This window comes from Mauremys mutica, chromosome 1, assembly GCF_020497125.1.
Source record: "Mauremys mutica isolate MM-2020 ecotype Southern chromosome 1, ASM2049712v1, whole genome shotgun sequence".
In the NCBI taxonomy this organism is placed as follows: Eukaryota; Metazoa; Chordata; order Testudines; family Geoemydidae; genus Mauremys; species Mauremys mutica.
In genome coordinates this window covers 367196087-367212119 of record NC_059072.1, presented here as the reverse complement: position 1 = coordinate 367212119, position 16033 = coordinate 367196087, and the positions used below count along the sequence as shown (strand labels likewise).

The 16033-nt window shown below is 45.0% G+C and overlaps 1 protein-coding gene across 1 annotated transcript; it reads left to right on the top strand.

Moving 5' to 3' along the window:
• Nucleotides 1-486: 486 nt before the first annotated feature.
• On the top strand, nucleotides 487-1485 carry LOC123353938 (olfactory receptor 52M1-like). The gene has a single exon (XM_044995471.1). It carries the CDS (start codon nucleotides 487-489, stop codon nucleotides 1483-1485), a length of 999 nt encoding a protein of 332 aa, XP_044851406.1.
• The last annotated feature ends 14548 nt before the right edge of the window (nucleotides 1486-16033 follow it).

Here is a 16033-nt window from a genome sequence, read left to right as displayed (position 1 = left end):
AACTCTCGTCAAGATAGTTTTATTGTGTGACTGAAACTGATGAGTTCCATCATCAAAAGTGGCTTTGCAGAGTGTAAACCTCCACTGTTTTTTTTCACCAAAAAAACACCTTTGGGCAAAAAAAACTTAGCAGTGTAGAAAAGGTCTAAGGAACAATGATGGATAACCAGTATCCAGACTGATGTTTCCCACTGGTGTCTGTTATGGTTACCCACACCATGACATGTAGGAATTATTGAAGCACAGAGCACCATAAAATATGCAATTGACATTAGTAGAGTCCGTTCTCCATAATTCTTATCTCTGAATAATGAAAATGTCATTTTTCAATGTGTGAAGATCACCCAATTTGCTTCACCCATGAGAATATCCCCCAGTAGTGCATATAGTATTTCATATTAACAATGTCTCTCCATCCAGGCATTTGTACTGCGACCATCACCCTAGGCCTGGACACATACGGGAAGTTGTGGGAACATACGGTACATGCAGGAGACACCGTTCTGTCTCAGAGTTGGACACCTTCTCCCCTATTCCATGTTAGATTCCAACATAACCAACTTCACCAAAACCTCCACCTTCATCCTGCTGGGCATTCCTGGCCTGGAGGCAGCCCATGTCTGGATCTCCATCCCCTTCTGCACCATGTATGCCATAGCCATCTTGGGAAACTTCACCATCCTGTTCATTGTGAAGAGGGAACCGAGTCTCCATGGGCCCATGTACTATTTCCTCTGCATGCTGGCCATCACTGACCTCGTCCTGTCCACATCCATCCTGCCTAAAATGCTGGCAATCTTCTGGTTCAATTCCAGAGAGATTGATTTCAGTGCCTGCCTCACCCAGATGTACTTCATTCACTGCTTCTCAGCGATGGAATCTGGTATCTTTGTGGCCATGGCTTTTGATCGCTATGTGGCCATATGTGATCCCCTGAGACATTCCATCACCCTGACAAACCCCGTGGTGGCCAAGATTGGCCTGGCCGTGGTGCTGCGTGGCATCATGCTCATACTGCCCTATCCCTTACTGGCGAGGAGGTGGCCATATTGCAGAACCAGCATCATCCCCCACTCGTACTGCGAGCACATTGCCCTGGTGAAGCTGGCCTGCACCGACATCCGCATCAGCAGTTACTACAGCCTCTCTGTGGCATTCTTTGTGATTGGTCTGGATGTGGTTTTTATCACTATGTCCTATACCCAGATCCTCAGGGCCATCTTCAGCCTCCCCACAAAGGACGCCCGGCTCAAGGCTTTAGGGACCTGCAGCTCCCACCTCTGTGTCATCTTAGCCTTTTACATCCCAACTCTTTTCTCCTCCCTCCTGCACCGTTTTGGCCACAATGTGCCCCTGCATTTACACATTCTCATTGCCAACATGTACCTCCTGGTGCCCCCCATGCTAAACCCCATCATCTATGGGATGAGGACCAAACAGATCTGCAACAGGCTGCTCTGGCTCGTTACTCGTAAAGGCACCTAATATTTTCTCCTGGTGCTCTGGCTCTCACATCGAGCAGAGCTTGCTACTGATGTGGTGCTGGGCTCTCTTCCCTGAATCACCTACTGGATAGTCAAAGTGACATTAATCCTTTCCTGGCCTTGCTGTGCTGTGTCAGTGTGACAGACTGGGGAATCGGTCTGTATAGAACTCATTAACTCAGGGTTGCCTCCTTTCTAATTTCTGGTAACTGGATCCCTGAGGTCCTGCCCGCTTCTTTCACTAAGGTCCCACCCCTGTTGCTCAATCCTCTCCTCCCCTCCCCCTATCACTCACTGGACCATTATGACCTCCCACCCACCTTGATGTATTGGCACTTCCAAGGGCTAATTAGGCTCTTGAAATCTTACGTTTTTAAGAGATAACTTAGCAATTAGCTGATAGGAATAATGTATCCCATTCTTATATTCAAGTAATAAAATTATATAAATAATCCACTTACTCAGTTCTAATACTAACATGTTCTGACATTTTTTTGGCTAGTCACTTAAGGGCAGTGGTTAGGTTTAAAGATTTAATGTATATTCTTACTTTGTTACTAACTCTGCACAGAGAGAGAGACCCCATCAGGCCTCCTGGGTTCTCTCTCAGCTCTGGGAGGGGAGTGGGGTACAGTAAGTTAAGGCAGGGGGGAAGATACATCTGGGGTCTATATAACATCAGATACTGGGTAGAAAAATGGTCTATCTAGCCCCGTATCCTATCTCACAACAGTGCCAAATACCAGATGCTTCAAAGGGAATGAACAGAACTGGAAAATTCTGAGTGATCCATCCCCTATTGTACGGTCTCACCTTCTCGCAAACAGAGGCAAGGAGCACACAGAACATGGCGTTGGCTCCCTGCTAATAACTATTTATGGACCTACCTTTCATTAACTTACCTAGTTCTTATTGGAGCCCTGTTATAGCTTTGGCCTTCACAACATCACCTGGCAAAGTGTTCCACAGGTCAACTGTGAAGAAATCTTTCCTTTGGTTTGTTTTAAATCTGCTGCCTACTAATTTCATTGGCTGACCCCTAGTTCTTGTGTTATTTGAAGGAGTAAATATCATTTTCTTATTGAATTTTTCCAAACCACTCACGATTTTATTTACACTCTCATATCCCCCCTTAGTCATCTCTTTTCAAACCTGAAAAGCCCCAGTCATTTTAATCTCTCCTCATATGGAATATCAGTTTGGGTCAATTAGCCTGCTAGTTGCATAAACCTTTCTGATCCTGTGTCATAACTAATAACTCACATTTGATTATATGAACCGTTTGTACCCTTATGTCTTTTGGCTTTTACTGTACTGTTCGCTCACACTCCTTGTGCTAAGGGGCAGGAAGCTGGGGTGGAGGCATCTGTCAACAAATAGGTTGGTCATTAAAGACACGCAGAGCATATAGAGAATTGCCTGAACAAAACAAAGGAGTAACTGCATTCCAAATACAACCAACTTTCTTCTGCTTCTCTGTGGATGGGTGGAGATATACCTATCTCATAGAGCTGGAAGGGACCTTGAAAGTTCATCAAACCAAGTCGCCTGCCTTCACTAGCAAGACCAAGCACTGAGGTTGCCCCAGGTCCCTAAATGGCCCCCTCAAGAATTGAGCTCACAACCTTGGGTTTAGCAGACCTATGCTCAAACTATTGAGCTATCCCACCCCCGCATGAGTGGTCATGGAAGGAATGGAACCTCCCCAGAAGAGGGAACAGAGAGAAGAAGAGTTGGTCCAGCCCTTCAAAAATACAGAGACTGGATGAGCCAGAAGAAGCTGGGGCAGGAGAGAGGCACAAGGGCGGCAGAGGGGACTCTTTGGTTACAGGGCTCTGGCTGCAGCAGAGACAGACTCCAGCTAGAGGTGAAATCATGACTTGAAGGAGATTGACCCTGGACATTCAAGAGGGCTGTGACCAAATCCCAAAGAATGCTCCAGGGCAGTGGGAACACTGAGGCAGGAAATTGTATGCAGGTGTTGCATTGTCTTTTCCTAGATCTCATATCTCTTGTGCTGTCCAAATTAGAAGAATAGTTTTAGCAACCCCTTTTGCAAGCCCCATTTGCAAGTCTGTTTGCTTTAAGGACCATGTGCCCCAAAGGACAGAAAGTGGACACAGTGTGTGCCCAAGGGGGAGCTCTGGGAAGGGTGAGCTGAACCAACTGTAGAGTTTACGGGAGATGGGCCAAGGCTAGTCTCAGGGCCTTGGTGTTTGGTGCACAGATCTCGACTCCCAGAGGGAAGCTGCACCCTGAGAGTGGGCCTGGAAATCCAGAGCCAGAGGCAAGGCCTCAACATGGCTCGGACTCAGGAAATCTTAAAACACACAGGGGTCCAGCATGTGGAACGCAGACAAAGTCACCCATTGGGGGGTCCAGCAGCTGGACCTTGAGCAGGGCTGTGACAGCAAGTCTGGAGCTGCTACACGGATGCTAGGGGACTGTGTGTGGAAGGGGAGTGGGGCTGGGCGGGGAGGTGTCACAAGATGTTCTCTTCACTCATATGTGGCTCCCCTGCCCTCAGTGTTTCCCTGAGTGTTCTCATTCCCGGACAGATCCAGCCAGGCTCCCCGAGGGAAATGTTTCCTGAACCAGACAGTGCCAGCTTGGAGCCAGGCAGGGTTTTTTTTCTCTCCATTGGAAAGTCCTCCCCAGAATGGAAGAGGCAGGAAATCCCTGTCCTAGTGGATTCCATCTCAACGCTCTCTCTCTGCATTTTCCTCCATCTCTCCCTTTCCTTTGTAACTCCTCCCCCCCACACGCCTCCCTCTCTCTCTGCCACTTCTGATGTGCATCCCACGCTAGGCGCCAGTTACAAACGCTGAAGGCGCCGTTATTCCCTCAACTTCAGTGGACTGGCAGGTGTAGCGCTGTGAATCGCTGCATCTGAGAGCTGATCTGGCTGAGCACGACGCAGTGCACATTAGTCTTTGTATAAATCCAGGTAAAACTAATTCCCTGCCCGTTACCATCAAACAACCTGCTGAGTGCAAACTGCCACCAGCTCGGTATTAACCTGTCTGGAAGGATTGCTGGGCAGGTGGCAGCTGCGTAGACAGGGCTGGAGGCTGCTCTCGTACAGTAGTAGGTGCTGCCCTGTTCCCTTCCGCAGCCTTCGCGGGGATGCCGTGGCAGCAGGCTTGCTGCACAGCAGTAGATCTATGGAACAATGGGTGCCCCAGCTCCCGTGGATGAGAGAGAATGGGGGAGGGGGCTGAGGAAGGCTGAGGAACTCCAGGCTGATATTTTCAATGCTTGTGGTCCCTAGTAGCTGCTCCATACAAAGGGGCAGCACAAGATCAGGATTGAGGATATTCGAAGCTGAAGCCAGCAACTGCCCCCATCAGGGCTGTGTAGGTTTTGGCAGCTTTCATACTGGGGACACATTATTAGAGGGAAAGACCAGCAACTTCTGAATTGGGCCTACCAAGGAAGTCCACTACATGGCTCGTGATCACGTGGGCAAGGGAAGTTTCGGTGGCCTGGTAAGACAGCCACTGCACAAATATACAACCAGACCCTCTTAATCACCTTCCCAGAGACCAACCCGGGCAGCGCTCGGTTTGCAAGGAGGCTACGTTCCTTTGCCATGAAGATGTTGATGGTGACTGACGGGACGAATGGCTCCCTAGATGGTCTGGCAAATGGTCTGTTGATCCAGTGATGCGTGTGAGGCTGAGGTCTGGCAAACAGAAAGTGCATGTGACATTCGCTGAACAAGGAAAATGGGAAGGACATTTTCAGAGGGTAACATATTGCGTGTGTGATATGTAGTGGGGAAAACACTCTTTCATTTTCCTTTCCTTTGCTTTCCTCCTGTGATACTCACCAGAATGTACAGTAATCTTTTCAGGACATGGATGTGTCACTTATATTAAAACACAAAAGTAGATCTTAGAAAGCTCTAGTCTGAGAGTTATATTACTGCTACACGCTGTACCCCAAAGCAACACCCTGGCACTCCCATGTTCACCAGTTATATAATTGCAACAAATCTTCTACAAATTATATCATGTGAGGTGTCTGTAGAAAAATCCTGGTTTGCTGAATACGATTATCCTATTTGTATGCATGTCTCATTTTTGTATCTGAAGTTATAAATATTGGCTATGTACCTGTATTTCAAATGTGTTTGCTCCTGTGACAACTAGCCAGCAAACTGTGAATGGACTATTCAAGTCCATGGCTCACCAATGAGCACAATGGGCCATGGAAGAAATGTATCCTCCCCGATGGACTTTTCTGGGGATGTTATCATCACCATTTGGTCTCGCTTCCTCCACAGCAGAATATCTGAAAACATGACTACAGGAAAAAAAGAGTTTTACTGGGGAGGTGGTCCTAGACTGGAAAGGAGAAATCCCAGCCTCTGTATGAACTTGGTGAACTGTTTATACTGTCAGAGTAAGACACTGCTTGATTCAAATCCTATCTAGTTTATAGAACTCAGATTGTGACTTTGTTTTATTTTGTAGGTAATCTACTTTGATCTGTACACTTATTACTTATGATCACTTAAATTTATCTTTCTGTTTATAATCTGTTTTATATTTGTTTACCTAAAACAATGTGCTTTGTTCATGCATGGCTGGCGAAAGCATTTATGTAACTCAGATGGGTGTGTCCCTCTCTTTGTGGGGGACCTGAAGGGGGTTGCAGCTTGTCACAGGGTCACAGTGTGAGGGGGGCCCAGATTGATATGTGTCAGAGGGATCAGTTCCCCAGTTCCAGGTTGCACCTGTGGCACACCATCACAGTAGTGCTGCAAGCAGGGTGAAATGCACAGCTTGTACTGATTCACATTTGCACTTCATACGCTGGTGTGGATAATTTAAGTGAGAGGTTAAGTGTGGCGGCTGGAGATCAGTCAAAGTGGTTACCAGTTTGTTATTTTGTGTTTGCTTATTTTAGGAAAGGGAAGTACAGGCAGCAAAGCAGCACAATGAGTGAAAACAGTGAGACAATTATGAAATTGAAGCTGTTCACATTGCAGACTGTAGAAAAATAAAACAAGAACATAGAAGAATTTTGGAGCTAAAGCTGGCAGAGGTTGCTAGAGTGCAGGTGGAACACAGAAAGGTTATGGAACAAAAACAAGAAGAAATTGTGGAGGAGAACGGAGAGCAGAAATACCGATTGGACTTGCTAGAAAAGCAGAACCAGAACCCTCCCACTCCACTGATTCCCACCTCTCCCAAAGTCTACAAATGGGAATAGATGTGTCCTGCATCCAACAAGGCAGAAGATATTTCTCAATAATTCACTACCTTTGAGAGGCTGTGAGTGATTCATAAGATTCTTGATGACCAGAAGGTGCCTGTTTTTGTTGCAAAGTTAACCGGTAAAGCTCTGGATATATTAAATAAAATGACAATTGAGGATGCTTTGGATTATCGTAAATTCAAAGGAATGATTTTGAAACAATTTCAGAATTACCCCCAAAATTTAGAAATTTATGAAATGCAAGGATTCATGAAAATCTGAGGAATAAAAGCCCTGTGCTTGGAGGAAGCAGGCATCAGTTTCCCCATGTGAATGCTGTGATTCTGAGCAAAGAAGCCCCTCTGGCAGCCGGCGCTTATCATACTGGTTGTGTAAAATTAGCCTTTTCACAAGTAAGCATGAAGCACATCAAGTCTGTCCGAATTAATGGAATGCCTTAGGTTTGAAGATACAGGGGCAAACATTTCTGTAGTGAGGCAGAGTACAGTGTAGGAAGATGACATACTGCCAGGACAGATTTCACAGCTCTTTTAGTAGCAGGTCACAAAATCCTTGTGCCTTTGGCTAAAGTGCACATACAAACCGAGGGTTTGGAAGCGGTATTGTCAGTGGGGGTAGTAGGCGATAATCCTGTTGATACAGTAATTGGTAATTATTTCTTCCACGTAGCTCAGGTTGTTAAAGTGTCCGCCTGAAGCAAGACAAAGTGTTCTGCAGGGACCTCAGAGTGAAAGGGGAAAGTCCTAGGAACTGCTGAGGAAATGGGAGAAAATCTCCTTGATTCGTCTGCAGCAGGGGGAAGCTTTGATGCTTCCAGGGCTGAGGGTGGTTGAGACCTAGAGGTGAAGACAGAGTCTCCTCAGTGAGGAAGGAGTTTGTATTGTCTGTCAGGAACAAAATGTCCAGATTGCAGCTTAGCAAGGGGCAAACCCAATGCTAGGGACCACAGGAAGCTGTGTCCCAGAGCGGAACCCAGAGAAGGGGGATGGAATCGTAGACACCACTGAGAAGGTGGGTGAGGTTTACTATAACACCGCAGCAGGAGGGAACATCGCTGAGGAAAGGCGGGGGTCGTAGCATATGCAAGTGAGACAATTACCCAAGCTGTTTGATTTCAGTCTTCACCACTGAGCAGGGGATAGATCCCAGGCTGGAGAGCACAGAGGTATGTGTCCCAGAGGGGTGCCCAGAGAAGGAAACTGAGGAAGGACTAGATGGGGTACAAGAATGTATCCTCACTGGTCACATGGGAGAGACTGTCCAGGAAAGAACGGCTGGTTCAGCATATTTGCACTCAGCCACCCAACCTATTGTTCAGGTTTTCAAAGCCAAAGGTATAACTGACCTCCTGGCAGGGGGCAGTCACACAACTGACCTCTCTGGGGTATAGAGAGGGGTGACGGAGGGCACCCCAATCCAGGTCCCGATTTTTCAGGACTTTGTTTCTGACGTGTTTGTGAAAACGAACTCTGTCTCTTCAAGATCCTGCGGAAGAAATGGTTGTTTGTGAAAATGTTAATGACCCACCTGAAAGAGGGAAGGAGGAAATTCCCTGGGTTGGGAATACACAGATAGCAGCCCTGAAAGGGTTGCTGAGAAAAGACACAGTTCTTAGCCCGGAGAGCACAGATCACAACCCTTGAGGAAAGGGGGATGGGAAAAGTCCCAGTGCTGGGAGTGGGGATCACAGGGAAACCACTACAGAGGTTTGGGGAGTACATTTTTGGAGGGGCATAATCCTGGGGTTGGGCAGCAGCTCCACAGAGTGCTAGCTGAAGTGCAAAGTCCCCTTACATCCTTACCTCACCAGACCCTGGCACACCAAGACCCCAACGATGACTTTACACTCAGATCTCATACTGAAGGAGACACTACGGGAAAAGGAAAAACAGTAAATAAACACATGTTAAGGTTCGGGGAGGAGTAAGACATAATAGATATTGAACAAACCAGACTATCCAAGCAGAAGGCCTGGTATAATACAAATATTTGGAAATGCCTACTGTTGATAAAAGATATCCCTATGGGGATAGTGCTTCTCGGCTAACACATGTAGAAAGGCTCAAAGGTTCTCACAGCAGGGAAATTATAAACCTGGTCTTCTGTGTAGAAGGGGAGACTGAGCCACGCCTCCGCATGGAATTTGTGAATATCTGTGTTGAGCTGTCACCAGCTGGAAAAGCACAATGGTTAACAATGCTGCACAGATACAAAGAGAAGTTTTCTAGCGACCCAGAGAAGGCACTTTCTGACTTCTGAGATCACTAGGCTGATCTACAAAATGTTGAGAGGTACAGAGAATTTTTAAGAACATCTGTGGATAACACTAAAATATTTCTAATACTTGGGCATACGGCCACCACCATAGTCAGTGACTAACACCCCTGCAGTGAATGAAGGGGAGGGAGTATCACAGTCTGTGCCACAAACAACATCCTGGCACCTTCTTTGTGTTTTGTCAAATTCTGATGAATGTATTCTTAAAACGGGGAACGTGTGCTGGGTCATCATCCGAAACTGCTATAACATGAATATACGGCAGAATGCAGGGAAAAACAGAACAGGAGACATACAATTCTCCCCCATGTTCATTTTTTTAAATTAATATTATCAGCATGGAATCACATCCTCTGAAATGGTGGCCAAAGCCTGAAGGGGCATATGAATTTAGCATACCTGGCACGTAAATATCTTGAAATGCCGGATTAAAAAGTGCCACACAAATGCCTGTTCTCACTTTCATGAGATGTAAATAAGAAGCAGGCAGCCTTATACCTGAAAAATGTAAATAAACTTGTTTGTCTTAGTGATTGTCTGAACAAGAAGTAGGACTGAGTGGACTTGTAGGTGCTAAAGTTTTGCACTTTCATGATAAAGAGACTGCATTACAGTACTTGCATTTTATCATTTTACAGTGCAAATATTTTAAATACAAATAATAATATAAAGTAAGCACTTTGCATTTGAGCTGCAAATGTAGAAAAAACATCCCAAATAGTTAATAAATTTCAATTTATATTCTACTGTTTAAAAGTGCAATAAAATATGATTAATCACAATTAATTTTTTCAGTTAATCATGGGTTAACTTTGATCACTCGACAGTTGTCATCTGTATGCTATTCATTATAATCACTATCTACCTTTCATACCTAATGAATCTGTTCGATTTTTTTTTAACCTATGCCAGCATGTTCTCTGAAACGCAAAAGGGAATTATGCTTAGGAGCAGGGGCTGGAGCACACTACTTTTCACTCCGAGGAGGTACAGACTGGGTAATAAACATACACTGGTCAGGCTTCTGACAAGGGCAAGACAATACCGCGCTGGGGTCCTAGGCTGGGGACCTTTGGGGGAACTGGCTGGAGCCTCACTATTGTTGGTTCATGAGTGGCTAGTGAAAGTTTTCCTGTAACTGCATCTGGCTCTGTTCCTGTCTCTGTATGGCTGTGTAAGTGTATAACCTGGAGAGGATTGCAGCTTGGAAAAGCCTCACACTGTGAGAGGGGGCCCAGATTGGTATGCCAGAGGGCTCAGCGGTACCCCAGTTCCAGGTCCCACCCAATGAACAGGCCCTGCTGGATTGTCAGTCCATCTCCTTCTTGTCATGCTCTCAGTTACTAACAAAGAAACATCAATAAGAGCAGGGAAGTGAGGACTCCTTGATTCTGTCTGTCATTCTCTGTATGACCTTGCCTAAATCACATATCCCCATACCTCAGTTTACCTATCTGCATAATGGGGATACGTTCATAGTGACTTTACTTAGCTAGATGTTTTCAAGATCCTTCAATGAAAGGTGTTGCCCAGTATGATGATAGTTACTGATGAGAATTATTGATCTCTGAACCCAAAGTGACAGCCCTTTGTGCCTGCAGAAAGTGTTCATGTGTCCCCTCAGTCATCTGTCTGCAGATCTGTCGGCTATCTACCCAGCCATTCTGGGCATTTACAGGATATCAGACACTATGGTGGTCTAGGCATTATCCCTCATTTTCTTCCTAATTAGGTACAATTTTTTAAATACACACAAATACACAGAGCAGACGGTTCCTCACTGACTGAGCAGAGAGCCCAAGAGTTCTTCTTTCCCTTTGGGAAGGTCCCTTAATTACTGTTTACTCCTAACGCTGAATAAATAGCACAGGAGTGCAGATAGGTTTGTCTCCAGTTTGTTTACATCAAGATGCTGCTTCTCCTCTAGAGGCTGGGCAAATCCCACTAGGATTTCACAGAGCAATATTATAAATGGTGCACACCCCTGTGTTGGCACTTGCCGTGGGATGCTGCTGCAGATGCTGGGGTGAGTGAAGTGTGGGATAGAGATATCTAAGGTGGATTCCCAGGGAGGATACTTCCCTTTCAGAATTCACAGGTACCATCTCTTCCTGAGGAGCTCCCTTGCTCAACAAACCCAGTGCAACGTGGGCATGATGGGGTAGAGAATAGGTCTGTGACCCTTTCCACTCTGCACAGCCAGGGTACTTCTCCCTGATGACGAGTTTGCTCCAGTATTATGGGCCAAAATGTCCCACTGTTTGGTGCCCTCCCTGGCTGATGGCCTCCAACCCCAAGGTGGCTGCATTTCAGTGGCCCGTAGTTTGCTGAGGTAAAACTCCCCTTGGAGTAAGAACTGTTTAAGGACCTCAAGAGCCAGCTGTGTGTTAATGCACAGACATTGTCACCCCATCCTCTTGCATTTCAGAGCTTTGGCTGTTAACTGGGGGGGGGGGGACGACAACAGGGGGGATTGCTTTTATCTGCTGGAAACCATGGAGGTGCAAGGGCTCCTAACTAGAATAATTATGATTTTTTTAAACATGGGCAAGACATCTTCTCTCCTAGCTTCATTCGAGAAGTCGGCTGAACTGTTATATATCAAACTTTCAAAAAACAATTTAGCCAGAAGGAGACACCCAGTGCAGGAAATGTCAGTTCCAACACTCAAAGTTTGGCAAATTTATAAGCATCAGAAAATGAGCTCTTCTAATGCAAGGTGTCAGACAGCCGTAACTAATGGGGTGCTACCAGTACCAGCTAAAATGGCCAATCCATTTGTGAATCTCATTCAGGTAACCTCTTTGTCCAATAATGTCTGTGGCAAGGAGTTCCACTGGCCAAATATGCATTACATAAACAATTTTCTTTTATCAGTGTTATATGTTCAGAGTTTTAATATAATTGAATGTTCCCTTGTTCATACGTTGTGAGAAAGAGTAAATATAAAAGCCTGATGTACTTTCGTCATCAATAGATTCATAGGTTTCAAGGTCAGAAGGGCCATTGTATCATCCAGTCTGACCTCCTATAAAATACAGGCCATTAAATTTCCTCCTTTTACCTCTGAATTGAGCCCAATGACTTGTGTGTGACTAAGGCCGGGTCTACACTAGGATTTTACATCATAGACTCATAGAGCCACAGGGTGAAAAGGGACGACAAACATCAGCTGGTATAACCTCCTGTGAAGATGCAGGATCTGTTGCTTCTGAACCATCACAGACAAATGGCTATCCAGCCTCTACTGAAGAAGCTTCTATGACATCCTGAGGCCTCCTGTTCTTACAGTTGGGAAGATTTCTGTGAGATTTCATCTAAATCTGCTCTGCTGGATTTTGAACCTCTTGTCCTGTGCTCAGTGGCAAGATAGAACAACTTTTCTCAAGTCATATCCCCCCTCAGTCTCCTTTTTCCAAACTAAATATCAGCCTCTGATGCTACAGCTTGCATTTCATCCCTTTGATCGTCTTTGTCTCTCGCCTCTGGATCCTTTGCAGTTTCTCAACATCCTTTCTATATATTTGTAACCAAAACTGTACACAGTACTGCAGCTGAACCCAAACCAGTGCTGAATAGAGAGGTAGCATCACCTTCTGTGACTCACATGCTTTGCTTCTGCTAATGCAACCGAAAATTGCTTTTGCATCTTTTGCAATAGTAAAAAAAAAACTACACTCCTGAGAGATGTAGCTATATCAACCTAACCACGGTGTAGACAGAATGAGGTCGGGGAGGTGAATTACCTACACTGAAGGAGGAATCCCTGCCATCAGTGTCAGTAGTGCCTACACATAAGCGCTACGGCAGCATCGCTGTAGTATTTTAATGTGGACAAGCTGGTAATCAGATCTTACAGAAAAGCATCCAGTCTGGATCTGCAGGCACGGGGAGCTGGAGAATCCACCACTTCCTTTTGCAGTGTGTTTAGGGTGACCAGATGTCCCGATTTTATAGGGACCGTCCTGATTTTTGGGTCTTTTTCTTATATAGGCTCCTATTACCCCCATCCCCGTCCCAATTTTTCATACTTGCTGTCTGGTCACCCTAAGTGTGTTCCAATGGCTAATCACCTTCTGTGCTATTTGGCCCTTATTTCCAACTGGAATTTGTCTGGATTCAGCTTCCAGCCTCTGGGCCTTGCTCTGCCTTTCTCCGCTAGATTACCAAGCCCAATATTAGTATTTTAAGTTAAATAAATGAAGCTCTTTTAAGTCTATCACTGTCCAGAATTTTATCCAGCCTCCAATCATTTTTGTGGCTCTTTTGTGCACCCGCTACAATTTTTCAACATCCTTTTTAAATGTGGACCTTGGGACTGGACACAGTCTGTTTTATCACTGCCATGTGCAGAGGGAAAATCCTTCCCCTGTTGCAACTGAACACTCCCCTTTTTATGCATCCAAGGATCTCATCAGTCCTTTTGGGGAGAGCATCACACTGGGAGCTCACGATGACATGGTTTTACACAATGACCCCTAAATCCTTTTCAGGGTCCCTGTGTTCCATGATACAGTGCCCTAGTCTGTGGGTTTGGCCTGCTTTCTCTCTTCCATAAGGATAACTTTGCATTTAACTATATTAAAATATTTTGCTCAGCTCACTGAACACTCCACATCAATGGGTGTGCCTGCCCTGGCCTCATCATTGTAAACTCTCTGCCAATCTTTGGGTTGTCTGCAAATTTCATCTGCAGGGATATTTTATTTGCTTCCTGATCATTGATGAAAATATTGAATAGCATCAGGCCTAGAATTGATCCCTGCAGAACCCAACGGGAAACACCCCCATTCCCTGACAATGGCCCATTGACAACTGCTTGTAGTTAACCAGTTTTTAGTTCATTTTAAGTATGATATTGTACAGTGTTCCGGTTTTTTATCTGAATATTTCTCCTACTAATTGAAATGCCTCAGAGAAATTGAAGTCTACTGCATCTGCACTGTTCCCTTGATCAACCAAATGTGTTCAGTTAATGACGGAGGAAATCGGGTTTATGTGACAAGAACTGTTTTACATTAACCATGTTGTTGACTGGCATTAATTATATTCCTAGACTATTTTTAAACAAATGTCATATCAGTGTTCCATTGTTTCCTAAACTTTCTAATCTCTTTTTTAAACTTGCCCTTTATTTTTTAAAAGTCTACGAATAACACAGAACTACCCTGTATTTGCCTTTTTTTTTTTTTTGGCTCTCCTGCTGCCTGATTTGTACTTCTGATTCTGAATGAGATGTGTGGTTTCTTGGTCAGTTCATAACTCTGCTCTTTGTAACCCTACGGTTCTATTATAGATGCTGTTTAACATCCTCCTTTACTGCTAATGAACTTGAAAGTATTTCATCACCTCGTGTTCTATGAGTACCCCATACTGCTTCTTTCCTAGTGCAGAACAAAAATATTTATTTAACAAAGCTATCTTTTTTGCAATATTAGCAAGGTGCTTTTCTCCCTCTAGGAATTGGCCTAAACCTTTTCTAGGATTTCTTTTGTTCTTAAAAAACTCAATAACCTCCTATTCTGATGCTTAGTCCTGCCAAGCATGGAGTTTTCCTTTATGTCTTTAACGTTCCTTATCAATTTTTATAACTTCCAGTTTGTATGGCTTGCTATCTGTATTCCCTCCCCCTCCATTTGTTTTCCCCCACTAATTGCTGACTTCCCTCTGCCACTAAACAGGGTTTTTAGTCAAAGTTGTTCTCCCACATTGACTGTGGAATTGTAGCTTTTTAGCACCTAATACACTATTGCCAATGAACTTCCAAGTTTCATTCCCATTTTGTTATCTACATTTTTCCTCCCAGTCATTTTTCCTGATAATTTCCCTCAAGTTTGGGGAATTAGCCCATTTCAAGCACTAAGTGTCTATAGATATTACTGGTAGGGAACTGTTCTCTCTCTGCCCATTTAAATGTCATCAATTCATTTTTTTTATTTTCCCCTCCTGTATCATAGGCCCCCTTGTTTGTCTCTTCCCTAAACTAAACAATCCCAGTCTTTTCAGTCTGTCTGTGCATGGTAGCCTCCAACATTTTCACACCCTGTCTTAGAAATCCCTTTTATAACTATTATATCCTTGTGGTAGAGTCTGGATGACCAGAACTGAGCGTATCTCATTTCTTCGGCATCCAGATACTTTCTTTCTTTGCTCATTGCTGCGAATGAGCAGGAGTTTCTGTGGAGCTGCCATCAATGATGCTCAGGTCTTTTCCCTGAGGTATGTTTAGGTTGGGATGTTTCCTCTGGCATAGGTGTCGACTCAGTGGATGCTCCGGGGTTGGAGCAGCCACAAGGAAAAATTAGTGTTCTGCACCCACCGGCAGACAAGCTCCCCTCCCCGTGCCCCCTTGCCCCACCTCACCTCCTCCTCCACCAGTGCATCCTCCCCTGAGCACGCTGCATCCCCGCTCCTCTACTGAGCTCCCAGTACTTGCCACCGCCAAACAGCTTGTGAGGCAAGCTCTGGGGTGGCGAGGCGAGGAGCAGGAACATGGCGCACTCAGGGCACCAACCGGCACAAGTAGAAGTTGGCGCCTATGTCCTCTGTCACACGTCTTAGAAAAAGTTTTTTTTCCACTCTCAGATTTTGAGCAACCGTGTTAATGGGGAACTCCCTACAGCATGGACTCTCTAGCCTGTCTCTCATTGCATTAAGGAACAACAATGGATAACCAGTACCCACACTCATGTTTCCTGCTGGTGCCTATTAAGGTTTCCCACACCACAATGTGTAGGAATTATTTGATCCATGGAGCACCATAAAATATGTAATTAGCATTAGGAGCATCAGTTATTCATAATTCATTTTTCTGAATAATTAAAATGTCAAATTTCAGTGTGTGAAGAGCCACCAATCTGCTTCACCCATGAGAACAGTCTCCAGTTGTGCATATAGTGTCTTGTATGAACATTGTATCTGCATCAAGGCATTTCTCCTTTGACGATAATCCTAGACCCTGAGCACATACAGGAAGTCAGAGAAACTTATGTTACATGCAGGAGACACCATTCTGCCTCAGAGTTGGACACCTTCTCCCCTACTCC